Raw genomic sequence first — 25868 nt, 5'->3', positions numbered from 1 at the left:
GAACGCTTCCAATTCAAGATTGCCGTCCACTGGCCACAAGAGAAACCAGTGCAGCAAATCCTTCACTGTAAACACAACCCGTCTGTAGCAAGTGCTTGTGAGGGAGCGAAACTTGATAATCCGGACCCTTAATTCGCCACCGCTAGACAGAAAAAGGGGATTATGAGTGTTGCTCAGAAAACAAAAACATCCAGCACTGACGCCCGTTAAGACTGGCAGGACGGACTCTTCTGGAAATGAAAGGGAGGAAGAGCAGGAAGGCCAAGCCACCAGTCGAGCTGCATGCCCAAATTACATCTCACTGGCTTTCTCCAAACTGTACAGTGAAGTACAGATGGCTACAGTGCAAGTGGAGTCAGTGCACTGGTGTGAAGCAGTTTGCTTTGACAATCTATCTGAGTGCCCCTCCTGACAGACACCGAGTCCAGCCCTGTGCCCAAATTGAAGTGTGGATAACAGGCGTGCAGGGAAGGAAGCAAAAACACTTGACTGAAGACTGAGGGGCAGCAGAGTTCAGCCATTTCTCTCGACCATGACGGTCTCTGTCCTTCACTCTCAGCAACCGACAGCGCAAGCACCACAAGCACACCAGCTACACTTCCACAATTCTTTTCACATCACAAAATCCAGAATGCCTCAGCTGCCAGGAAAAAAAACCGAGCCAAAAGAAAAATGATTCAAGGGGAAAGGAAAACACAAGGAGGATCCGATTTCAGATTGTCCCGCAGCCAAACCCGGCCGCAACCCCAGCAGAAGTTCTACTGGAAGCAGATTCAAGCAAACATTCTTGAAGTTCAGCCTGGAGAAGATTAATGAGCATATTAACTTTGGTTTCCTCCCAGCCTGACAAAAGGTTTTAACAAGCTCCAGTCATTAATTTAGAGTCTGCACAAGGGCAGCTCTTGTTGAACGGAGGCAAAAGATCACACAATACAGGCCTGACAACAAGGCAACAACACGATCAATCCAATTGGAGGAGTCCTGGGCCGTTTCCTCGGGAGACTGTTTAATCCAGTTTAGGGGGATGCCGAAAGGAATGCGACCTCTTAGGTGAAGCTAAAATGGCAGAGATAGAGCTTGGGGCAGGAGGTGGGGAGGGACGGGGGCGGCGGCCTGAACAATGCCTGACACACCAAACCAAATGTCAGAACATTTTTGAGCCCAGAGAGGACATGGAGCCTGAACATTTCAGAAGCCAGGCAAGATGTCCACCTAGAGTTCCAGAACAGGAGCGCAGTGCATGTACTGCTATTTAAACGTATGCATTTGAAAACATCAGTAGGAAAGTGCCAATGAACCTCAAGGGCCGGGGGGGGGGGGGGTGTTATTGCAGACCCTGGCTTGGTCAGAAGCAAAACGCCAGAGGAAAACACTGTAATTAGCATAGCTTCGAGTCCAGCAGCACCTCAGAGACCAGAACCATTTCTGGGCTTTAAGCTTCCAAACCTTGCTCATCTCCAAGGTGTGCTGGACTTGAACCCAGCAGCTCTGCTACACCCCAACACAGCTACCCTATGAAGTGGTAATTAATGGTGAACTGGCAGCCTAGTCAGGGGAAAGGATGCCAACAAGGTACGGGGCTCTCGATTCAAAGCAACGCGCCATTTAAATGAGATGGTCAGACTCCAGTTTGCATAGTGTTTCGGTTCATTTCACCACCCATGTAGTCTTCCCAGCATAGATCTGCTTACAGGAGCACAGAAAGGACACAGTCAAAATCCCCGGCCATTCTCAGCCTCTCTTCCTCATTATTTCGAGCCTTCTCAAACTCAGATTAAACATGTAAAAACAAACATGAATCATCAGTAAATTGGCTCCAGTAATTGCAGGCAAATTAGGAGGAAAAATTGGCAAACTAACAGGTCGCTTCAAGAGCATGGGACTCGTCCCTGCTAATAAAGCTGAGGGAAGCAAAAACCCCAGGCCTGATCTGAAAAGCCCACAGGCAAAGTTAGTCTCAGAGCAACGTGACGGCAGCACCAGACTACGATGCAGTCAGTACTGAAGCACGTTGGACTCACCGTTCACACAACCAGTTACGCCAGCAGTGGCCACCAACCTGCAATTCTGGAAACAGCTTCTGTCTTTCCAGAACGTGCATCATATCCTTTCCACACCACTGAAACCCAAGCCCTTCCATGGTACCATACCCACTCGCGCTGTGGTATCTCAACGAAAGCATGACATGAGCTTTGCACCGCCAAGTGTCACAGAAGAGAACTCATGACCGTCTCCCAGCAATATCAGAGAGAGAAGCTGTGTCCCCGTTGCTCTAAGCAGAGCCCTGTTTCCACTGGAAAGACTCTTTTCCTGGCATCACCGGGCATTCCTGAAAACACTTTGGCTTTTGAAGACTAGAACTGGGGAGGATGTTTTTGAACTCACTTTTTCATACAGCAGTGCAAAAATCAGAACTCTGACATGAAACAGAGTCAAGAATAATACTCAGCCTGACTGAGCTTTAAAAAGCTCACAGGAAACTTTTTCAGGTTCCATAACTGACCCCCCCATTAAGGCCCCCCTCACATCAATCCACTTTAATTACAAAGGCCAACTGAGGTTTTTTGGGGGGAGGGAGGAGATAAATAGTTCTGGGAAACTCCAGACTGCAGTACACTCAATCTGCCTAAGAAACCATAACGAGAATGACAACCAATATCACAACCATTTCTCCTTTGACTTCAAACCCTGTTGCTCACTCACTCACGTAAAGTGCATCTTCTGGGGAGAGGACGTTATGCCGAAACGTCCTGATTAGAAGAAAAATGCGAACAGATTGCTAAGCACACCCGAGATAGCCTCTGCAATAAAATAATTCTGATAGCTGCAGACGGTCCAAGCAAAGTCTGCTTTCCCTTCTGCAGTCAAAGTCACCTTCAGGCCGGCACAGGGCCCCTCAAAGTGCCACAGGCATCTAAAGGTATGTCAAGAATGCTTTGGATAAATCTCTCGCACAGAGCCCACTGTTTCCTTTTCCCATTCAGAAAAAAAAGTGGTACAGGTCTGCCTTACCTTGACACCTAGTACAGGCCCAGTTTTTTACCAGGACAACCCTAGTTCAAGCTTCACCTCAAACAGGAAGGCTAACCTCCTTATCTGTAAGGGCGGGGGTGGGGGGGGACAATATTATTGACACCTGTGAAGGTGACAAGAAAACACACATAGACTGGTTTGAATGCTCATAAGCCCTCTGGGGAAGGGAGGGATAAAAATATGAAACATAAAATAAATAAAATAAAAATAAACATTAATATCATCCTCAAACTGACCTTAATCTGATTAATTTTTATTACTGAAGTGCCACATGGTTGCTGACATATACACAACGCTTTGGATTGCGGATTCCAGTTTCATTTTCCTTCTCCTGCCCTAACCACCACTGTGGAAAAGTTGGCCAGCGTGGGCTCTCCCCACAAGATCACTTTGAGGTGGAAGCTCACAGAGCTGGCTGGCAGCAACCAACTACTACTCGTGTGTTCATGGAGGAGATTCTCACCAAAGGGTGTCCATTTCATATCTTCTTCTTCACAGCACTACAAAGGGAGAACCAAGGAAAGCACCCCCCAAATCAATACGTTTTCCATATCCTTAGTTTTTTGTATACTTGACTAAGCCCTACCCCAGTTCATTGTTTTGGCCTGGAGTGAATTTTCTGTAATTGCCAAGCAATCCAGGAATCCGTTATGCCAACAAAGAAAGCCCAACACAGTGGCTTTATTTCCTTGCTAAACACCCTATCCTTGGGTCTGGAAGACCAAGAAGGAGTCACAGTGAGAGCTACACCCATATCAAACTCCAATACTTCGGGGTCAAACCTGCTATTGTAAATGTTTAGACCGAGTTGTGCTAACCATAGTTAGTTACTGTAACAATAAACACTGCACTTCCAAGAGGGAGAAACAACTCCCACCTTGCTCCGGAGGTTCAGAGCAGGTCAGAGCATTGCCTAATAGCTTTTGCAATATCCTGGATAGGTAGGCCTTCATTAACTCAATTTTACAGATGAGAACTCAAGACCGTAGCATACTGAAACCAGCCTATCAGGAATGACTTGAACCCAGGACTCATGAATCCAAGCATCAAACTCTCTGCTGACCTGAAAATCCAAAACACTTCAGAAGAACCCTCACTGACTACTGAGCAAAGCACAAACCCAGGATGGAGGACATGTAGTATTCCTATCCATGTATTTGCTGCTCCAGTGACTGAAAAACACCAAGTGGAACCCTCGGACCTTGAGTAAGAAACCTTTCCAAGTCAACTGGGTGAGCGCAGCCCTGAAGCATCCCTACAATATCAGCTCCCAGAGGAGCTGATACAAAATGTTTTACTGTTGTGGGTTAAAGCCAGTTTCTCAAATATAGCAAATAACAACATAAATATTTTCCCTTAGTAAAAACATGGGGAAAAAAGAAAGAAAGAATCACTGATAAACACTACTAGCTATACCAGGGGTAGGGAACCTGCGGCTCTCCAGATGTTCAGGAACTACAATTCCCATCAGCCCCAGTCAGCATGGCCAATTGGCCATGCTGGCAGGGGCTGATGGGAATTGTAGTTCCTGAACATCTGGAGAGCCGCAGGTTCCCTACCCCTGAGCTATACTGATGCCCAGCAGGACTTTTAGAGATCCACCACGGCTGCTGAAGGGACCCTTGGCTCCCGAAAGTTTACAACCTGAACATGCCGCTGGTCTCTAAGGCAGTACTGGATTCGAATCCAGATCTTCTGCCACAGACCAACATGCTACCCTCTGATACAACTAACATTTTGAGTCAAAGCTATCAATGCAAAGAGACCCACTGTCTGGGCAATAAAGAAGTCAACATTGTGTAGATTTGAGGGCTTGTGCAGAGTTTTTGGGGGAGGGGCTCTTCACGAGCTGGCTGATCTTAAAGGTGTTCTAAGAGTCCTGCACTGATGGCTGCTGTCATCGAGTTGTAATGCATGACGATATCAAGAGCTTTGATCCTTGAAGGCACAGACTATGAACACATTGATGGTCTCTCAGATGCTCCTGGCCTTGAGCCCACTGGTATTAATGGGTTCTCAATGATTGACTGTGGCTGAGAGTTGCTTTGTTTGTTTTTAAAGCTCCTGAGCATGTCCTGCATGCCCGCATTTACGTCTATTGCAATTCAAAAAGACATTTGCATAGTTTCTACTACGCCTCCCACTGTGGGTCCTGCAAACGAAAGTGTTGCCTAGACTCTGAGGAAAAGGGCTAATTCAATTAGCTTGCCCCTCAAAGGGATAGTCCTTCTCTGCTTATTGATAATTAATACCCCAGGTGGCAGAGCACTGTGAACCTCACTGCCTTGGAGAGTTGTGGAGTCTTCTTTATTGGAGGTTTTTAAACAGAGACTGGATGAACATATCTCGGGAGTGCTTTGATTTTATGTTCCTGCATTGCAGGGCGGTTGGACTTGATGGCCCTTGGGGGGTCTCTTCCAACCCTATGATTCTAACTTCTGATTGTCTCAACCAACAAGATCTACGAAAATAACAGAAATAAGAAGAAAGGCTGTTTTAAAGACTGGTTTTCATTAAGCAGAGAGCTTTGTGTGTAATCTTTCCCAGGACAGTACATCATATTCAAAGCAGAAGAAGGAAAGGAGTTTGGGTTTATACCCCGCACCTTTCTCAAAGGGGCTGACAATCTCCTTTGCTTCCCCCCCCCCACACACACACACAACAGACACCCTGTGAGGTGGGTGGGGCTGTGGATATGAAGTGAATATCTCTGTAGGAAGCTTGACCAACATGGCAAACAGCATATACCTTTGATCCTCTGAAGAGGCCAGCCACAGATGCAGGAGAAATGTCAGGAGACAGTGCTAGACTGGACCGCGGCCGTATACTCTGGAAGTCCCACAAGACCCCAGAGATTCTGGCCATGGAAACCCCGACCATTCAGGGCTCTGCCACCTGCAGCTCTCCAGATGTTCGTGGACTACAATACATGGCCAATTGGCCATGCTGGCAGGGGCTGATGGGAATTGTAGTCCATGAACATCTGGAGAGCCGCAGGTGGCAGACCCCTGGTCCAGTCCTGCATCTCCTTTTGTTTCTGGGCTGGGGAGGGGGGCGGAGGCGGGCTTCTGAAACGAGCCCATAAAGGGCGACCCTGCCTGGGCGGGGGGCCCCAGGCCGGGGAGGGGGAAGAGAAGGGTCTCCATGACAACGGGCCTCCCCCTCCCCCCTGCAGCGACGCCCCCCGCCCCCGCCTCACCTGCCCACCGTCTGGTTGGCCAGCAGCCTCATGCGGTTGAACTGCTTCTTCATGGCGGCGGCGGCGGCGGCGGGGCCTCCTTCCTCCCTCCCTCCTTCGGCCGCTCCTGATTTCCTCCGCGGCGGCGGCGGCGGCGACTCTTCCCGAACGCCTCTAGCCGTCCGTCAGTCAGGGAGTCGCTCCCAACCCGGCCTCCCGCCCCCACCGGAAGCCGCCGCAGCCACTTCCGGCTCGTCCTGCCCTGCTCGCTGCGCCTCTCGGAGTCACGTGACGCGAAAGGGAAGGTACCCGACATCCGGGCTCCATCCGCCAAGAACGACGCGGCCGGGTGGCATATGTGACACTTCCGGGTGGCATTCGACCGCTTGGGAGTGGGGAGTGCGGGGCTGTGGTGGGGGGAGAATCGCTGTTCGGATTTATGATGGGCTCGGCAGGGTGCATTAGTGGTGGCCTGTGTGTGATTAGAGTGTTCACTGAGCCCCGCCTCCAGGGGTCAAGAAGTCCCCCCCTTCCGGAGCCTGTCTTGGCTGCAACCTGCCACTGGTCAGTCAGCTTATGGCAGCCCCCCTCCTCTCCATCCCCAGGCATGTGGTGGAGGCCGCTGCAGTTTCCACCGCTGACCTGGCCTCCCTCTGCCTTCAGCCCTCCTTTTCCTGGTTTTGGATTTCTGCTCCTACTAACTAGATGTTTATGGTTAGGTGGTGAACCTATAGCACTCCAGATGCTTCATGGACTACAATTCCCATCAGCCCCTGCCAGCATGGCCAATTGTCCACGAACATCTGGAGTGCCATAGGTTGGCCACCCCTGTGTCAGAGAGGAGGAGTGTTTATGGTGTCCTCAGCCTCTTAGGAGCAGGGCGGGGCAAAGTCGTGATAGACAGAAGGACCTCGCCTCCCGGGCGACTCTGGAAGGGCAGCAAACATTCAACGGCTCTTCGAAGACTGGCCCCAGCAGCTTTCATCTCCACCTGGGCAAGGCATCCTGGGGCGGACAAACTACAATCCCAGGTCTCCCCACCGCCTTTCGTCATTCGTCACGTGGCGGGCACTGCCGCTGTCAGAATAAACTTTGCCGTTAGCCCGCCTGCGCGCGCAGGGGAGGGGCTGGCGCGTCCCACCCTGACCCTTCATTGGGCTCCAGTTTAACTGACACAGCGGCAGGCCAATAGGAGTCGCATTCGTCACACGCGAGGGACGGCCCAGCTCCCTCCGTGCCACTCAAGGGGGGCGTGCCCAGCCCGGCCCAATGGGAGCGCCTGTTGTTGGCGGGCGGGCGGGGCCAGCGGCGCTCCTCGGGGGTGCTTGGCAGCAGCGGCCAACGCCGTCATGGCCGGCAGGCGCTGATCCTCCGCCTCCTCCTCGGCCGCCATGGCCATGGCCGCCACTTCCCGCGACGCCGACGTCTTCGACGAGGCCGTGAGGGGCACCTGCGACGACGCCTCCCTTTGCAAGCGGTAAGGGGCGGGGCTTGGCGGGGCGGGGCAGCAGTGACAGCCTGCCCGGCGCCCGCCGTTCAGAGGTAGACTGTCTCCGAGCCTGGGGGTTCCACTGAGTCAAAAGCCGCCGATGGAGACCGCGCGGAGGCCCAGCAGTGGCCGAACTGCTCAGAAGGAGCAGCCTCCGCACCGCTGATGCTTTGCAGAGCCTCTGCGCTGCATGCAGAAGGTCCCAGGTTCGATCCGTGGCTCTGAGAGTCACTGACAGCGAGCTGGGCAGTACTGATGGTTAGATTTGGTTAAACCAGGCATGCAGAAATTGCTCGTTGCAACACTGATCTCAATGGGCTGATAGCAAAAGGCTGCTTCACGCATCCCCATCAGGTCCTATTGCATTACTTACTAGACGCCTCTTCCTGTTTGATTCCACCGACTTATGCTGGGCCTTGAGTCTGGGGAGGAGAAAAGCAGAGTATAAATAATGCTAGTAAGATAATGAAAAACAAAACCTGGTGCTTAGAGGTACGCTGCCACCTCTGCTTCTGCTGTTTCCATTGCAAAGGGCCCTGCCCAGGGACTTTGGTGATGGGCGAGTCATAACTATACGGAAAATAAATAAATGAATGAATAATGGTCAATAATTGCCTTGTACAACAGCAGGTGCACCAGAGGGTGAGACAGTGGAGGCTTGATGGTTGCTGCAGGAGTGAGTTATTAGCTGTCAGAACCAAATTTCCCAGTTCAGAGGCAGCTTAATATGAAGTCTGTCTTTCTGGGTCATAGTTGCCTACAAGCCTCCTGGAGAACGGGATCCAAAGTTATTCATAATACAAATAATCTTCTGATTCACCACACTTTTGCTGGTCACCCATGAAGTTGTTTTCATGGCATAGATGGCATGAAAGACTTTTCTACCTGAGATTCTGCCAGTCAGAATAGAAAAGACTGTCTTGGTATGTTTAGTCTGGAGAAGAGAAGGTTAAGGGGTGACCTGATAATCGGGCTGAAATATTTGAAGGGATATCATTGTTGAAGATGGAGAAAGCTTGTTTTCTCCTGCTCCAGAGGCTAGGACAAGGAGTCATGGGTTCATGGTGCAGGAAAAGAGATTTCACCTAAACATTATTGTATGTATGTATGTATGTATTTATTTATTTATTGTTCCACTTATATACCGCCCTCCCCCGGAGGGCTCAGGGTGGTTTACAACAATAGCGAGACAAGTGGAAAACAAAATACATAAAAGTTAAAATGCAGCGCTCAATTATCATAAGCCAATTAAAATATAGATGGCACCCGGCTATTAAAATTCCTCTTAAGAGGGGAACAGTGAGCCTTAGATTGTGCTCGGGCACACATTAGGAAGAACTTTTTCACGGAGAGGGCTGTTCGACAGTAAAATGCACTTCCTTGGAGAACAATGGAGTCTCCCTTCTTGGGTGGTTTTCAGATGGAGGCTGGATGGCCATCTGACAGGAGTGCTTTGATTGTGCCTTCCTGCATGGCAGGGGGTTGGACTGGATGGCCCTTGGGGTCTCTTTCAGTGGTATGATTCTAAGAAATTCTGGTCTCTCAGTCTAAGCAACTTCATTTGTTCCTGTGATCTTGACCTTATTTTCTCCTACTCCTTGCATAAAAAGAGAGGCTTGGCCTACACCCCACAGGGCAGAGTTTTCCCTCAGGACTTTCCCTCACTGCTGTTTGGGTGTTGTTTGTAGAGAAGTACAGAAAAATGGGCAGCCTGCCAGACAGCAGGAATGCCATTTTGCTAATAGCATCTCTCTCTTTCTGAATCAGGTATGCTGTCAGCATCGGCTACTGGAAAGATCCGTACATTGAGTATTTTGTGAGGCAGCCGAAAGAGAGGAAGGCGCCTGAAATCAGCCGTGGTAAGTGAGGGGCCCGAGGCCATTGTTTTGTCAACCTGAGTCTTTCTGGGAGAAAAGGTCTGGCACAAAGAACGGAAGGACGTGTCTCTCTGCACTGTGGATGTCGTCTGACTATTTTTAATCTGTTAGGATACTACGCCCGAGTCCAGGGTGTCAGTCAGCTGCTAACGGCTTTCCTAAAGAAGACGGAATGCAACTGCCAAATTATAAACCTTGGTGCTGGCCTGGACACCTTGTTCTGGAAGCTGAAGGTGAGATTGGTGGCTGCAGGTGCCATCTAGTGGTCACTGCATGAATGCCTGTGTCCTTTTATGGATGTTTTAGAGGGGCCAGGAGGGCGATCAGGCTTGTCTCCAGGGGAATTTTGCGATGCCCCAGGTGCTTGTCAGTGGGAAGTTCAGTAATGGGAGAAGGGAATTCCCCCCAAATTTATTTATGTATTTATTTGATTCTATGGGCCACCCTTTCGCATATGGGCTCAGATTGCCTTGTGTTCCTGCTCCCATTTCCCCCACTTCACATGGAGGATGTTGGATGTGTGCTTTGTTAATGGGCAGGAGGTTGTAAGACCTTAGCGGGCGTGATCTGCCCCCTGTGCCCCAGGTGCCTCTGCCCAGTGTGCACGGGTTCTCCAGCAGATGGCAGTGTTGGAAGGCTTTCCAGGAAGTAAACCTGTGTGAGAGAGAGAGAGAGAGAGAGCTCCCCCCCACACACATTTTGTTCATAGTCTGAAAGTCTGGAATTTCTTTATTCTCAGGATGAGAATCTGCTTCCCAAAAAGTATTTTGAAGTTGACTTCCCCTCTATAGCAACAAGGAAAATCCACCACATCAAGTAAGTTCCCCGGTGGGCCGTTGTGCTCAAACTTGACCAATGCTCAGTTTTACACATTGAGGGGAATGCAGACGTGGCCTCTTCAGACTGAATGTGTGTGGGGGGGGGAGGGGGGTTGAATTTGCCATTCTTCAAAAAGCTCCTTGCAATCGGAAAACCTGCACTGCGGAGAGGATTTGTACCCCCTCTGTCAACTTGCTGTTTTTCTATTGTTAGGGAGTTTTAAATTTTCTGCAGTGGGGGAGCATTTCAGAATATCATTTAGCACCTTCAGTCTGCACCTTCCCTCTCTCATAAGCTAAATGTAGTCCTCCGTAGTGTGTATGTGCGTTTTATTTGAATTGAAATGTGGGCAGCATCAAGGGGTCAGAATGGGCTAACAAGTGGAGTTTCATCGTTGGATAGGCGGCTATTACACTATTGTGCATGTTGAACTGTGCAATCTTAGTGGACACACAATGTGAGGCTGGAACTTGTGACTTTTTACTGTGACCCCATTGAGCTTTGGCTGTGCTCCAAATGGTCTGTCCGAGGCAGTTGTGTTAGTTTTAAGTAAGATGCTTTTTCTTAATCTAGAGGGGATGTAAAGCATTGAACGGTAAAGAAATATTTTTCGTTTAACCCTTTAAATGTTTGTGTAACATTTCCAAGCCTCTGAAAACTGGGTGAAGGGTGTGTCTAGGGCACTCAGAGATACTCTGTGCTTGGAGGGGGGGGTGTCTTGCAGTGCTGGGCTTACAGCTGATTTGCTGCTTGCAAGATTGATGTTGAAGCTAATTAATACATCAGTATTTCTCAGCAAATGCCAGCAGTAGTGTTGATAATAAACATAAATCCTAGATAGACAGCAAACGTGTTAATGTTTAAAGATCAACACTTGGGATGGTTGAAACTGTTGGTTTGTGGAGTGAAATTTACAGCCCCAAAAGATAGCTTACTAGAAGCCGCTTCTCATCAGCTGTCAGCCACGGAGGTTCCCACTTGCTTGTCCAGCAGTCCTGCCCTCGGGGACTTGCAAGAAGAACGGGACAGACGTTGGGTAGATCTCTGCACATAGAAACCAATTGCTTGCTTGTGCAGCACCTGCCTGTGTGAGCCTGTCTCATTTCCCCGCCCCAAACAACCCAGGAGGAAATGCTCATTTTTCTCTCAGAGTTTGGGTGACTGCTTTTCTCACCAGGTCTTGCTCCCTTTTTGACTTACTCAGGCCTGTTTCTGGAGCCGGGTCTCCCCGTGTCTGTGGGCAGGTGCAACTCATGAGATGGAAGGGGGGAGGTTCTGGAAGACGGCTTTGCTGACTCCTTTTTCTCCCCCTTTCCTGCAGATCAAAACCACCCCTGTCAAAGCCAATTATGGAAAGCCATTCAGGGGAGTCTCTCCTAATAGGTGAGTCACTTTAAAAGCCCGTCAGGATGGCAAGGGGGCGTTTCCGAGGCCGCCTCCTCTCTCCCTCTTGCTCCGTGGGCACATTGTGAATCTCTCAAGTAACATACCAGAGGGAGAGGAAGAGGGACCTCAAACTTTTCCTTTGCTTTTCACCACCCCCCTGTGCCGTCTCCCTCCCCAAATGCGCCGGTGCTCTGTTGATGGGGACTGTTGCCGTTCTGTCTGGGCACCCGTCACCCCTTTGTGTTCATCTGGCTGCATTTGTGTGCTGCCAGTGCTTAGAAAGGGCCATCACTGCAGCCGTTGCCTTCTTCCGTACCCAGTAATGGCACCCGCCTTTTATCTTCACGCTCCGTTGGAGTCAGCACAATAGACTGGCAGTAACCTCGGTTCTGCTTGTCAGTTGCTGAGGCCGTTTCCTGTGCAGTTCCTCCTGGTTGGCGCCTGCGTGGCTCTCTGGTTGTGGCCACGGACCACCCCTGCCCGTCCCGTGCCAGGTGAGTTGGAGGCCAGTGTGTAGAAAGGGCCCATTGATCAGTCTCAGACTGTGGATCGGAGGAGCTGTTCAAATGATTCGGATCTGGGATAGATTCTGTGGAATGCCTGTGAGAGCAAAGGGCCTTGCCCGCCTTGGTCGGGGGGAGGAGCTGGGTGGTATCTTCAGGAGACTGTGTCACAGCCTTAAATTTGGAGTCAGGAATGCTTCTTCCTGCCCAGCTGTTGGATCTCCTGAGGAATTGTTTTGACCATTGTTGGGCTAAGTCAGGGGTTTGCAACCTGTGGCTCTCCAGATGTTCATGGACTACAAATCCCATCAGCCCATTGGCCATGCTGGCAGGGGCTGAGGGGAATTGCAGTCCATGAATATCTGGAGAGCCACAGGTTGCAGACCCCTGGGCTAGGGGAAGCTTCACTCGCCTGATTCAGCCGAGCTTTTCTGAGGTTTCTTCCCATCTCTGACTAGGGCCGTGGGAAGGACTGACTGTGTGGGCCAGAGAGCCGGCTGAATCTCACCAGGAGGGTTTGCTTTGCATTTTGGGGTCTAGGGTTGGAATGAACTGGCCCTGCAAGTCAACTTGGGCTCTGTTTGTCATGTGTTGGCCAAAGAACTTTGTGTCCCTTCAGCTTTGTGGTGCATTCGGCCACCTCCTGGGATCTCCCTGGCTTTCCTCCAAATCCACGCCTGGATCGAGTGGGGGAGAAGGTTCCGGTTTTGGAGGGGTCCTCCTTACATAGTGGCTAGTTCCCCAGTTGTCCCCACAATGGCCATTTCCTTGCGTCGGCACGGGTGTGTGTGTGTGTGCTTTTTGGTTTTGGTTTTGATTGGCATTTGAATATTATTATATCATTATGACACTGTAACAATCTGTGTTCATTTTTTAAAAGAAAGCTAAACATTTAGCTTTGTTGTTGCTGATAAAGGAATATTTCCACAACAACAGAGGAAAGATAATTAAACAAAAGAACTCTGGGAATTCAGAGAACCATATGCCCAGATTGTCATGACAATGTTAATTGGCGAGAGGAAAACCTGGAGAGCCCTGGTGGCACAGAGGGGGGTTCTAGCTGGGGGACTAGAGCAGGGAAACTACAAGGAAACCTTACAGCCACTGTGCTGCATCAGCAGCAGCGACCGGGAACTACACAACCTTGTCCCTACATGGTAAACACGCAAGACTCCAGTAGATGCAGTGCTCAAAGTCTTGATTCTAGCTGCCAAATGGGTGCTTGTAAACATTCCTCAAGAAACTCCTGCCCAGTCACTGGCTCAACTGTAGAATCCTCTCTGGATTGGCGAGGTTTTGCTTGAGCCTTGGGGTGGCAGGAACAGGCTCACCTGTTTCTGAGAGTCCTCTCCTGCCTTCCCACTTACTCTACCTCGTCTTCTTGCCCCTTCCGCACATGCAGGCTAATGCACTTTCAATCCACTTTCAGTGCACTTGGCAGCAGTGCGGAACAGCAAAATCCACTTGCAAACAGTTGTGAAAGTGGATTGAAAGAAACACAGTGGCTTGCTTTCTTCACAGTCCCAGGGTCACGGGGTCCTTCGCCATCCCAAAGACTGTCCAGAGACCTGACAGGCCAGAAACTGTTTGCTATTCTTTGGTGCTTCCCTGGTATCTTTTTCTGGCAAGCACTTCCTTCCACAGGCTTGTAAAACCTCCTTGTTTGCTCCCGGTTAAAAGGCAGATTTGAACTTTCGGCTGGCTGCCAGGGATTCCTCTGGGGGTGCCTTATAGCTTCGGGACTTCCTTCCCTCGAACAACCAGCCCAAACTGGAGCACTGTTTTGTTCATTTGTGATGCTGGTTGATTTTCACCGTGCCCTCCTCCCCTTGATGACTGAGGCCAGCCTGATCTGCTCAGACCTCAGAAGCTACCAGGGTCATGAGGCAGGCAAATGGCAGACCCCCTCCAAGTGTCTATTGCCTGTGGGGTCGCCATAAGTCAGGTGTCAGTTTTTAATTGCTGGGCAGAGGACATGGGGCTACTCAGTGTATTTATTGTATGTTTCTGTGTGTTTGCATACGTTCCCAAGTGTGGACACATTCTTTCAAGCTACTAACTGAGCCCAATTTAATTGCTAATTAGCAGGCTCCCCACTCCTCCAGTGAAGCCTGCTGGGTGACCTTGGGCCAGTCACAGTTCTCTCTAAACTCTCTCAGCCACACCTACCTCATAAGGTGTCTGTGGTGGGGAGAGGAAGGGAAAAGAGCTTGTAAGCCGCTTTGAGACTCCTTACGGTGAGAAAAGCAGGGTATAAATCCAAAACTCTTCTTCTTCTAATATTCCTGCAGATGCTCACAGCTTAGATTCCAGCCGATATGCCATCATTTCTGCGGATCTTCGAGAATTATCAAAACTAGAGGAAAGCCTGAAGAAATGCAACATGGACCCGCAGTAAGGCATTGTCCTAAGGCTTGAGGGAACTGTCCTGCTGTGGGAACAACTGGGGAAGTATCTTCTACGTGTGTTCAAAAATTATTGCTTTGCTTAACCCAGGTGGAACTAGAGCTTCTCGCCTTCCTTTGAATTTTACTCCAGCACAGGGCAAAGTTTTTTCTTCATTTTGCCATCTTGGTTTGGGCCTTAGCAGGATTAGCTGTCACTATCTACATAGCAGTACAGGGCACTTCTGCTTGCTACAGGTGTGGAGAATCGGAGCGAGCGGTGAGGATTCTTCAACCTCCTGCAGGCTTTCTAAAATGGACCCCCAGCACGGTGCCTGGGAGTTATGCCGTGGGGCTTGCCTTCTGTCTCCTTTCCTGTCGTCCGCCAGGTGTTTTCAGAAAGTGGGTGGAGCCAGGTGGGCTTTTGCCCAGAAAAGCTTCTGACTAGTTCTTGGGATTTTAATTGGCTTTGCAGGTTTTAAAATGTACCGCCTCAGCCTAGGCCACCCCAGCACAAGGACCTTCATGGTATGACTGAAGGTAAACTGTGGCAGCCATTTTGTGGCTGGCTCTGCTTTTCGTGGCTGCCATTTTGTGGCTGCACCTGTCGCTGCTGTGTCAAACTTCCAAAGGTGCCCACAGGCTCCAAAAGGTTGGGGGCCCTTGTTTTAAATGTTGGGGGCCCTTGATGTTCTTTAAGACCTTAAGAGATTATGTTGGGAAGGAAGGAAAGAGAGAAAAGAAGGAAGCAGGAGCTGTTGGGGAGGGAATGGGCGCTGCTCCCTGTTTTCCGATCCGGTGGCTTGGCTACGCTTGCAGGACTGTGACATTTTTGGGAGGTGTTGAGGTGTCTGTGTGTGGCGTGGCCTGTCAGCTCCTTCTGCTCTCCCCATTAGGGCGGCAGATTCTAGGGCAGGTGGCTGTTCTGTGATGGGGGTGGGGCTAGAAGATTTGGAGGCGGTGGGGGGGAGGCTGGCCTGGGGGGCTTGCTGCACCACGTGCTGAGCCGCTGAGGGGGCGGAGTGGGCAGAATCTGCAAGCGGGGGAGAGAAATGAGAGCAGGGCTGTTGGGCTTGACGAGCGCTTCAGTTTCGTAGGGCTTTAACGTATATCAGAGGCTTCATTTCTCCTGTTCCATTCCCCCCCCTCCTGTTTTCAGACATTGCCCTCCTAAGGGAAAGAAATCTGAAACAGAAGCTGGATCCCTGGTAGGGGGCGGAGGGGGGGTGGGGATGTAAAGAGCCCCGCTCCGCCCGCCCCCCCCCCCACCAGACATCACCTGGATGCAGGCCTTCACATAGACCTGGCAGCGCTGCATTGGCTAGTAAAGGCTTCCTCCTGCAGTCTCCCCCCCAGCTTTCCCCGGGCGGAATTACTCTGGCTTCCCACAGCTCTTTCCCCACTTTCCATGTTGACTTCCGGACACTGTCCTGTGGGAAGAGGAGGGGAACTTCTAAACTGCTGGGCCCATGGAAAGGAAGTGGGTTCAGTCCTTGCTGGGCTGGGAAGACTTTCTCTCCCGGGTTCTGGGCAGCCCCGGCCCCACAGAGGAGGCAGGCCAGCAGCTGCACTCGAAACATGCCTGTGTGCATGTCTGTCTGAATCTCCCTGTGCCGCCGCTCTCTTTCTGGCTCAGGTGAGCACCTGCGATCACAACTTCGTGGCCTCGGCTGTCTGGCTAGCCCAGGGGGGGCCTTCAGCCCGAAGAATCTCTTATGGGGGGAGGGTTGCACGTTTGTTCAGATTCCCTCTCAGCACACAGAACATGCCCCCCCCCCCCGCCCCAGTTGTCACTGGAGGGAAAAAAAGTCTTCAGGCAGAAGTAACAAAAAGCTTATTGAACAGTGTTAAGAATCCATGATTAGTGTAAGAAAAAAATGGGGGAGGGAGAGAAATTGAGTCAGTCTGTGACAAATGTGACACGCCTCCCCCAGCCCCAAATGCAGTCGAACTGTAACAGGATTCCCGTCCCCATCCCCCATCCCCACCCCTTGGAAAGGAAAGGCAAAGATCCTCTGCTCTCCCTTGGCTACAAGTTGGAGGCTGTGACCTGGGGCTGCTGATCGGTAGGTGGAGGGGGGCTGCTCCCCTGAGGGAGGCTGCTTGTGAAGTCGTTCTTCCTGTCATACCTGTGGAAGAACCAAACCTGACCTTTCCACCCCTCTTATCCCCCCCCCCCTTTCATAAAGGTTGCCCACCCTCCTGGTCGCAGAGTGCGTCCTGATCTACATGACTGCGGAACATTCTTCGGCCCTGCTGAGGTGGGCCACCAGCACCTTCCCGACTGCCATGTTCATCAATTATGAGCAGGTGAGGAGCGGGAGGGGAGTGGGGGGGCTCCACGTGTGAGGTGGGGCGGGGGGTGGGGCGGAAGCGAGGCTTCGCTGAGGGCAGCCGCTCTCAGCGTGGGTTAGTGGCAGCTTGATTGCCGGCCGCGTTGCGGGAGAAGCGAGGGGTGCCTTTTTCTCTCCCCTTCACAATGCCGCAGTGGAGAGCTGGGGTTAATTTTTCTTGGCGAAGAATGGCCGCGGCGTCCAAGGTGGCCGAACACAAGGGAACGGCATTGTGTGCAGTCTTATGTAACTTCATGAAATGTTAATCAGCTGGCGCTTAGGCCGTGTCGGGAGCTATAATGGACCAGGAGTGGCCTGGATTGAAAGGGCGTCCGTGTGCAGAGAGGGATGGAGTGCGGGCGGGGGGCGGGCGGGTCAGGAAGGCGGCCTTTGTGTAGCTGATTTCACGCATTTGTGTGCCGTGCTCTTGGCCAGGTTCCTGGGATGGTGCATAGTTTGAACCTGTAAAAACAATGATTGTCAATAAAACCCCGCTCAATAAATGGCAGAAATCAGCTGCGCAAGGCTGTAAGAGGCAGCGGAACGGTGAATTAAGGAGGTGGCGCAGAGTCCCCTGTGGAAAGAGCAGGTCAGCCGAGTGCTTCTTTTTTTAACTGGCCAAGGGCTGAGCAACAAAACACTTTAGTCAGCAGCACCAAAAGCTTGTTCAGTTTGGCACCAGGTGGGTTTGTGTCCCAGAGGCCACAGCGGCAGGGAAGGGCTGGCCCCTCGAAGGCTCTTGACTCTGCAGGGAGGGAGAGAGAGGGGCCTTGGCTCCGTGGCAGAACATTTGCTCAGCATGTGGAAGCTTCCAGGTTCAAGCCCCAGCCTCTCCAGCTGAAAGGGCCAGGTGGGAGGTGACTGGAAAGACCTCTGCTGGAGAACCTGGAGAGACACCTGCCCAACTGAGCAGACAAGACTGATGGGCGTGTAAAGCCCAGGGATCCCAGGGACGGAGAAAATATTGTGTGGGGAATTGGGGAGGAAAGGTCTCTGGGCCTTGGCAAATGCCTAAAACAAGAGAGAAATGCACCCCGGGAGAGGACAGGGCACCTGTGTGAGACGTGAACAGAAGACTTGGCGTCTGCTCAGAGAAGGCGAGCGCGGCATCTCTCTCCAGTGGCTCTCTGGGTCTCTCCCAGGTGAATATGGCTGATCGCTTTGGCCAGATCATGATTGAGAACTTGCAGAGTCGGCAGTGTAACCTGGTTGGCGTGGAGGTCTGCAGCAGTCTGGAGAGCCAGGTAAGCTTGCTGAGTCCGAACGGGGCGATGGGTTCCCTTGGAGGGCCTCCTTCCTCACCTGGTTGTGTCCTGTTGGGCCTCTTTTCTATCCTTCTTTCCAAGCCCACTATGCCAAATGCGCTTGAATTTCGTGATCGTCCCTGCCACTCCCTCAAGGGAGTGCTTTTATCAAATCTTGCTGGAAAGCCGAGGACTAGAGAAGCTGGGACCCCCCTCCCCTTCCCCCTCTTCCAGCTGGCAGAGACCCCTGCCCTCTGTTTCGACTTTGCTTCCCTCCACTCTGGTTCACAGAGAGCACGGTTCCTGGCAAGCGGCTGGCAAACAGCCAGGTCCGTGGACATGATGGACGTCTACAGCCGTTTGCCGCCAGCTGATGTCAAAAGGTAAAGCCTTCCTCCTCCTGGGGGGCTTCAGAGGCCAGCCCCTCTCTTTGCACATCTGGCAGCCTCCACAGCTGTGTGTCGTCTCCCAGGACTGGCTACTGCCGGGAAGCTGGTGTGAGACAACGGATAGAGCGGGCGGGTTCAAATCCCCACGGAGGCTTGCACAGTGGCCTCAGGGCAAGCTGGCCTACCTCCCAGGACTGTTGTTGTGAGGGAAGGGAGAATGATATTCCATGCCGCCTTGAGTCCCAACTGTGGAGAAAAGGAGGATCCAAGTGAACGAGTGGAAAGAGTGTTGGCAGGAGGCAGGGGGGCCTCTGTGGGGTCTGCTGGCCCGACTGGGCAGCCCCAGACAGCCCCTGGAGGGAGTTTGGCCAGTCCTGCAGTGGCAGCTTTTCCTACTGGTCACAGGAAGGTAAATCCTTCCGCTTATTTCCTTGAGATGCTGCCCGTCCAGAGGTCCCCCTGTCATCCTGGCTGCCCCCTCACAAGTGAGGCTCCCTGGCGGAGCAGGGGTTGGCCCCGCCCCAATCGTGAGAGAGAGACGTCACCCCTCCTCCTCCTCCCCCCCTCCTCTTCCTCCTGTGCCCTTCTTGGCAGGATAGAGGCCCTGGAGTTCCTCGACGAGAAAGAGCTGCTGGAGCAGCTGATGCACCACTACTGCCTCTGCTGGGCCACCAAGGACACCTGCGGCCTGGGTAAGCCCCTCCCCCTCACCTGCCCAGGGAAGGGCGGGGCGGATCCCTTTCTGGCTCACGGTCCCAGGTGGAAGGGGAAGGGGCGGGCGATGCTTGCATGGGCTTTTCTCACCCGCAGCGAAGGGCAGGAGGGTTCCCCCGTCTCCTGCACTTGGGCGGCACAGACCAGGCGATGGCCAGGGAGACTGGTGTTGGTGGGGGCCATCGGGTTGGGTCCTTGGCCCCCGTTCCCTTGCTCAGTTTGGGAAAGAGAACTTAAGGGGGAAGTAATGATGCTCCTTTCTGGTTGAACCCAGTCTGCTTCTTGGGCGGAACGGGGGCGGGGGGGGGGGGGGTCTCCTCGGTGTGTGAACTGGGAAACTGAGCTGGAATGACAGGATAGATGCCCACTCCCCTTTCTCTCCCCATGCCCCCCCACCCCATCACGAGCTGTGTCCTTTCATCACAGTTGCCCCAACCCCTTATGGGTACCCCCAGGTCCTAGGCCTGTCCTCTTCAGTGAAAGAGGCTGCTCTCATTTCCGGGGGGGGGGGCTTCCTTCTGCCTCCTGTTTGCTGTTGCTGGAACTGAACCTGAGCACAAGCGCTGAGCCTGTCCCAGAAGCGTCGTTTGTTCTGGCTGAGCCACGCTTCCCTCCGGCAGCAGTCCGTTCCGTGGCCGTTCTACGTTCTTGTTTGCCAAGGCTGGGCAGAGAGAGGAGTCTTGCGTGCCCTGGTGGGGCGTTTGAGTCCTCTGCGTGTGTTTCCTGGCTTGGGTGCAGAGGCCTGTGTCCTCTGGTGTTCCTGTGCCCTCTGACCCGTCTGCCTGGCTTGGTGTGGAGCCAGAAACCCGGCTGAAGCCCAACGTGGGCCGCCCTCTGTTCTCTTTGTTGTTGTTTTCTCCTGACAGGTCTTGCAGACATAGGGCTGTAGCACGTCCACTCCGGTGGAGCTCAGGGCACGCCTGCCGCCCGCTGCCCAGGGGACTCTGCCTGATCCAGCACCAGCCGGCCCCTCCCCTCTGACGTGCGGGCAAGAGGACAGTGGTGGTGCGTGAGCTGGAGAGGCCCTTCCCCCCCCCCCCCCCCCCCCCCCCCCCACCATTTCGCACCCTTTGGGAGGAAGGGCCTTCTGTGGTGAGCAGCCCAGCGCACACGAGAGTCTCTTTCCCCCCTTCCTGGTTCCTGGAGTGGATCGGAAGATCTCGCGCCTGTTTGCACCAGACTGTCTCGTCTCGGCCCCCTCTCTGACCCTGGGGTGGGGCGGGAGGGTGGGAGGCCCCTCTCTGGTTGTGCTCTTGCGGAGCGCTTGCCTCCGGTGTTGCTGCGCCTCGTGGTGAGGCTCTTGGACCTGTGGCGTGAGTCAGGAGGGCCCGTGGCCCCAGTCATCGCGCCTCCTTTGCCCCAGGCTGAATCGAAGTGCCCTTGTGACTTTCTGACCACCAGGGTGAATAAACAGTGGATCTTGGCTGCGATGCTGTGTCTGGCCTCCTTTCTTGCGGGCTCCGGGGGTTGTTGGGTGGGCGAGAGGCAGGAGCTCTCCACTTCCTCCTCCTCCTCCAAGAGGCGGGCAGCTTCGCAGTTGCTGATGGGTGGGAACGGGAGCAGGCCCCGGTGGCTTTGACGTAGCCCCTCAGAGGCACTGGTGCGCGGCAGGAGGCCTGCTCTTCATTGTCATTGGGCAGGCCTCTCCCACCTCTGTTGTGTCTGTCCATCCGCTTGATGCAGAGGAGAACCCATCTGGTGTGGTGATTCCATTGGCAAGCTGGGGAGGAGTCTGAATCCTCTCCCCCTCCCCCCCCCCGCCCGGTTGCTGGGGAAGGTGGCTGGGTGACCTTCGGCCGCCATTCTTCCTTGGCCTAACCTTCCTCATGGAATTGTTGTTGTGAGGACAAAACAGTGGATGGGGGAGCAAATAAGCCCTTTTGGAACCCCACTGGGGCAAAACGCAGGATATAAATGTGGTAAATAAATCCACCTTACAGAAGATACCGGGGGTGGTGGGGCGGTTGTACAAAGAGGTCCTCGGGAGGGGGAGGCTGCCTCTGGCATCTGGTGCGCAGCTCTCCCTCCTGTGGCCAAAGGTGGGGGGGGTGAGAAGCCAGGGGGCACCTCCGTTTTATGAAGGGGAAATACTCTTAAAAGATCCACTGGGAGAAGCCCGGGGGACCCCACGTCTAGCTGTCGCTTGGACCCGATTGCCCTTCCCGCCCTGCGTGGGAGCTGCCTTTGTAGAACAAGGTCTCATGGAGTCCACTTCTGCTGCCACAGCGAGGCTGGAGGTTCGCTTTTGGTGACACCCCCTCCCTGCCAAGCAACGTGGTTTCCTTTTGTCCACCGAAGCAAAAGAGGAGGCTTTTGTTGACTTGGGGTCAAAGGGTAACCTCTGCAGGAGTGAAATTAGCCCCAAGCGTGGACGTACTGCCCCCATGGAGTGTTTTAAAATTTTGTTTTAAACCAGAAAGGATGGCTGGTCTCAGGTGGGCCCTTCACCCTTTTAACTGACCTCCAGGTGTGATTTAAGTGAATGCCCCCACCACTACCACCTTGCTGAAGACATCCAAGTTGTGGGTGCACAGAGGACGTTTTACCAGTCGTAATATTAAAACTAGAGACTGACTTCTCTCTGTCTTGGAAAGAAGTTGAGAGTTGAGAACTGCCCACCCGACCGGCTTCTGGGCCTGGTCTTTTATTTAGAAAACTTCTTATTTATTCTGGTCTGCAACACGATCTTGGTCCATGACCTTATTTCTCTGGGGGTGCAGGCAAGGCAGCTGGGGGTGCTAAACGCCGCTTGTCTGTCGTGGGGGGCGCCTTCCATGTCCCTGGGCTCCCTCCGAAACGTTGGCTTGCTTCCTTTGCTTGCTGAGCCCCCCCTGCCCACGCTTGCCCACACTGCCTTCACTGGCCTGCCTTGGAGGGCTGCAGTGGGGAGTCTGGGCGGCCTGTGGAATTAGAACTCTTCCTCCGCCTGGATCTCTTGGGTGAGGCAGGCCGTCCCTGAATCTTACCCCTCAAAGTGAATGGAAGCAAGAAAGGGGGGGGGGTCCCTCGTGCCCAGCAGTGGCACTAGAAGGTCGCAGCCGTGTCCCAACCTGTGGTCTCCCCGGCCTGCGTTCTCTTCCGTTGCCTCAAGCCAACCATTCTGCAGGAAGCTGGGCTCCTGTTGCCTCCCCCCGTCCCCCCACCCCACCCCAGGAGAACCTTTGCCAAGGGTCAGCCTGCTGATAAACCCTTTTTATTTGGACAGCTCAGCTGCCAAATTCTTTAGGCTTTTATCAGCACTGGAGTTTGGGTCACGGATGGAGTGAATTCGCCTTCCCTTGGATTGCAGCGAATTGCTGCGCGAGGCTCCTGTTCCGGCATGAAGGGGTGGGGGTGGGGCTGACGGGCCTGGGATGCGCAGCCAGGAGTCACTGAAGACCCCAAAAGTTCGGGTGGGCTGGGAGCCATGCGGGGAGGAAACTCCAAGGGCACCTGATGAGTCTGTGGCAAGGGCAGAGGTCAGGCTTCGTCATGGCCAGAGAGGGGCAAAAATGGGCTGAATTGGCTAAAAGCAGCCAGATCTTCAGGGCATCGGATGATCCCCCACCCCAGGAGTGGTCTTAGCACTTGCTGGCGCCCCTGTTAGCTGGACATGCCAGGAATTGAACATAGTCTTCCACGTGCAGAGCACTGGGGCCTCTCACCCCACTGATGTCGGGGCAGGGCTCTCTTCCTTTCCCTCTGATGCAGCCTGCCTAAAGAGCAGCTTGTATCTATCCCAGACTTTCACCTGCACCACTGGGGAGGAAGGCGGCCCAGGTGTGTGTTGAGCCAGGTGTCTCCTGATGAACCTGCAGGGCTTTTTTGAAAGTCCAAAGCTCAAGGGTGCTTAGGGCAAGCTCTTGCTGGCCTCTGGGATTCTGCGGCAGCGCCAGGCAAAGCCCCCAATGTTGGTTGCTGCGATGAAACACAAGGCCCCCCAGTGCCGGCTGCCGCCCCCCCCCCCCGCCTGCTGCAAGTGCACCCCGCCAGCTTTTGCCAGGAGCCCCCCTTTCTGCTGGGCTGGGTGCCTGCGGGACGTTCTGCAGACAGGAAGGGCCTTTCAAGGAGAAGAGAGCTTTTGTTTCTGCAGCTTCCTTTGCTACCCAATAGCGTTCTGGCGACTCCAGCTGTTGCCGTGTATGTTTGGAGCATCTCGCATGCTTCAAGCTTCCTCCAGTCAGCAATTCTCCCCCCTCCCCCCTCCCATCCAACTCTGCTGGTGACTGGCAGCTTGCGAAGCACAGCAATCCGTGTTCCTAATACCTCTCGTATCGCCTGGTTTTCTCTGGGAGCCCCCGTACTTATCGGGTACGAAAATAGCTGTGCCGCACAACGCAGTTTCCTGAGCAAAGCTCTGCCTCGCCTAAGCCAAGTGTTACATAATTCCTGGAAAGGGAGAGATGCTGCAACTCCAAGAGAGCAGTGGCTGTCTACGTGAGCCCTGTCTGCCGGCACAATCCAACCCTGCTCCCCCCCCACCCCACCCCGGTCACTGGGACCCTTGCGGCGGAGGGGCCCCTGGAGCAATGGCGTCTTTGCCAGTTAGCCACCCAACTGGGTCAGCCAGGAAAGTTCTGCAGAAATGGGAGGGGATGCATCGGCCGGGGCTGGTCTAGTCCGAAGCAAATGGAATGTCCTTATGCTACTTAAAAGGATGCCCATTCGCCCCCTGAAGTAGGCCCGTCCCTTTTAAATTCGGAAGGGGGCTTCAGTTAAGCAAATTTGTGCTCATTCCGATCCTGTGGTCTCCTGGAACTCCTCCTCCTCCTCCATGAAATGAACTTAATGACATGTTAGATTCCAGCCCAGTAGCTCCTCAGAGACCTGCACAATTGTTGGAGGTATCAACTTTTGAGAGCCTTCGTCAACTTTTGAGCTGCCTTCGTCAGATGAGAGGTTTGGCTCGTGACAGCTGATACCCTGGAAATCTCTAAAATGCTCCTGGGCACAGCTCTGCAGTGGGCCACGATGAGACTGTCTCCACAAAATGATGACACTCTGGGCCTGCACTGATCACTCCGTCAAATGGGTGGCATTTCCGATTGATGCGCACGGCAGTCTGAGCCCCCTTGAAACCCATTTTTCATGGGTAAAGTTTGGACTCCACATTGCCTTGGGGTCAATCACAGGACCGTATCAAAATTCTCTTGGAAAATTCCACCTGTATTCTAGCAGCTCTATAAAAACCATTGGATTTCAAAATAACATCTGTAAATTTTCATAGGCACCGTATAAAACCTGCATAACTGCTACTAGCAATTCCTGAGCGTTCCCTCTCAACAACAGTTGTGTAACCTTTGGATTGCTGGTCCCAGATCAGCCAATAACTGCACCTGCGATCGCCGTGCCTGGAGATAAGGGATGTCAGGCGAGTTCCTTCGGCATTCTTTATGGCCTCTTAAAGTGCAGCTTTTTTAAGGGAAATATGTCAGCTATTATGCTGGTGTCGGAGTTTGGAATTTAGAAACGGGCTTGGGACACCGTTGCGCAAGAAGCCGCACGGCTGCAGCCAGACATGTGCGATTCCCCCCTCTCTGGCTAAGTGGTCGTTTTCCTGAAGACCTCTGCCGTCCAACCCCCGTGCTAAGTGGAAAGGTCTGGGGTGCGTTTGCGCCTGGGTGCAGGCTGAACTCAGGAGGGGAGCCCCCAGTCCTGTTGGGACTCCTTAGTGTCCTCCGTGGGGGAGACGCAATCAAGTCACCACTCTCCGTGTCTTGGTAACATCCTGGTTTTGGGGCTGTTCTGTGTGGAAGAGCCGTTTTTTAAAAAGGTGTTTGGCAACCTCGAGGGGCCAGTGTGTTTGATGCATCTCTCAGCCATGTTCTCAGCCAGGGAGAAATTGGGAGCTACCTTTGGGAGCCAAAAGCAATAAAACTGGAATCAAAGCGGAATGACTTGTGTGCCCTCCCAGGCATCAGGATAATCAGAAAGGAGCACCAATTAAAATGCCATCTAATAGCTCCATTAAGAAGTCGGGGTGGCCAGAGATAAACTATTAAAGCCCGAGCATCAGTCTAATTAAAGCCAGGCAATTAAAAGGCCAACGAGAGGAGTGCGGGACATTAAGAAACCAACAGAGAGATGAGGGGAACCAGATCTAAGAAAAAAAGGGAAAGGGGGGCGCTTAGAGTCTCTTCTGCAGGAAGCTGGGGGTGGGTGGGGTGGAAGCATGACAGGCCCCGGCCTTTATGTGGCTTGGGAGTGCCCCACACATCTTTGAGGCTGTAACACACACACACACACCCCAGTAAGGGTCGATCATGATTGGCCAGCCCTTCATGTCACGACTGGACTGAAAGCTGCTGGCTGAATTTCCACTGGGGCCGGAGGATGGAATCCTTCCCCGGGGCTCGCAGGCCGTATGGTGGCTGACTTGATTGCGGTTCCAGCTGCTGCTATAAATCTTTTGTCAGCTTCTGGAAGTCTTAGCTGGACCTGCGAACTGTGGGGCCTTGCCTTGCACGGGAGGGAGGGAGGGAGGGAGGTCTCAGGAATTTCCCCTAGTAGTGGCATGGTGGCCCTGTTGCAGATAAGCAG

At 53.0% G+C, this 25868-nt stretch overlaps 2 protein-coding genes across 5 annotated transcripts in view; one reads left to right on the top strand and one right to left on the bottom strand.

The window, feature by feature from the left end:
• ARHGAP17 (Rho GTPase activating protein 17) overlaps window positions 1-6440 on the bottom strand; it is a 41588-nt gene extending 35148 nt beyond the window's left edge. For all 3 annotated transcript variants that reach the window (XM_048495580.1, XM_048495582.1, XM_048495581.1), the window contains exon 1: window positions 6233-6440. In XM_048495580.1, the coding sequence (XP_048351537.1) occupies window positions 6233-6285 (53 nt within the window). In that variant the 5' untranslated portion in view covers window positions 6286-6440. The remainder of the gene's footprint in view (window positions 1-6232) is intronic.
• A 1058-nt stretch (window positions 6441-7498) lies between these two features.
• On the top strand, window positions 7499-20779 carry LCMT1 (leucine carboxyl methyltransferase 1). 2 transcript variants are annotated; one of them, XM_048494504.1, is made up of 11 exons: window positions 7499-7688; window positions 9468-9559; window positions 9689-9810; window positions 10317-10393; window positions 11718-11779; window positions 14577-14679; window positions 16859-16979; window positions 18145-18246; window positions 18538-18629; window positions 19235-19327; window positions 20216-20779. In XM_048494504.1, exons 1-11 carry the CDS (start codon window positions 7603-7605, stop codon window positions 20328-20330), a joined length of 1065 nt encoding a protein of 354 aa, XP_048350461.1. In that variant the 5' UTR covers window positions 7499-7602; the 3' UTR covers window positions 20331-20779. The 2 variants fall into 2 exon arrangements, with proteins under 2 accessions (XP_048350461.1, XP_048350462.1); XM_048494505.1 differs by having other exon boundaries at window positions 7500-7688; window positions 19230-19327.
• Window positions 20780-25868: the final 5089 nt, after the last annotated feature.

Source organism: Sphaerodactylus townsendi, linkage group LG04 (assembly GCF_021028975.2).
Source record: "Sphaerodactylus townsendi isolate TG3544 linkage group LG04, MPM_Stown_v2.3, whole genome shotgun sequence".
In the NCBI taxonomy this organism is placed as follows: Eukaryota; Metazoa; Chordata; class Lepidosauria; order Squamata; family Sphaerodactylidae; genus Sphaerodactylus; species Sphaerodactylus townsendi.
This window is presented reverse-complemented; position numbering and strand designations above follow the sequence as displayed.

Bases quoted from the DNA above. Each gene is read 5' to 3' on its own strand.
- LCMT1 (XM_048494504.1), top strand. From the start codon at position 7,603: ATGGCCATGGCCGCCACTTCCCGCGACGCCGACGTCTTCGACGAGGCC. The intron at 18,247-18,537 runs GTAAGCTTGCTG...TCTGGTTCACAG, and splicing joins GCAGCAGTCTGGAGAGCCAG to AGAGCACGGTTCCTGGCAAG. The intron at 19,328-20,215 runs GTAAGCCCCTCC...TTCTCCTGACAG, and splicing joins CAAGGACACCTGCGGCCTGG to GTCTTGCAGACATAGGGCTG.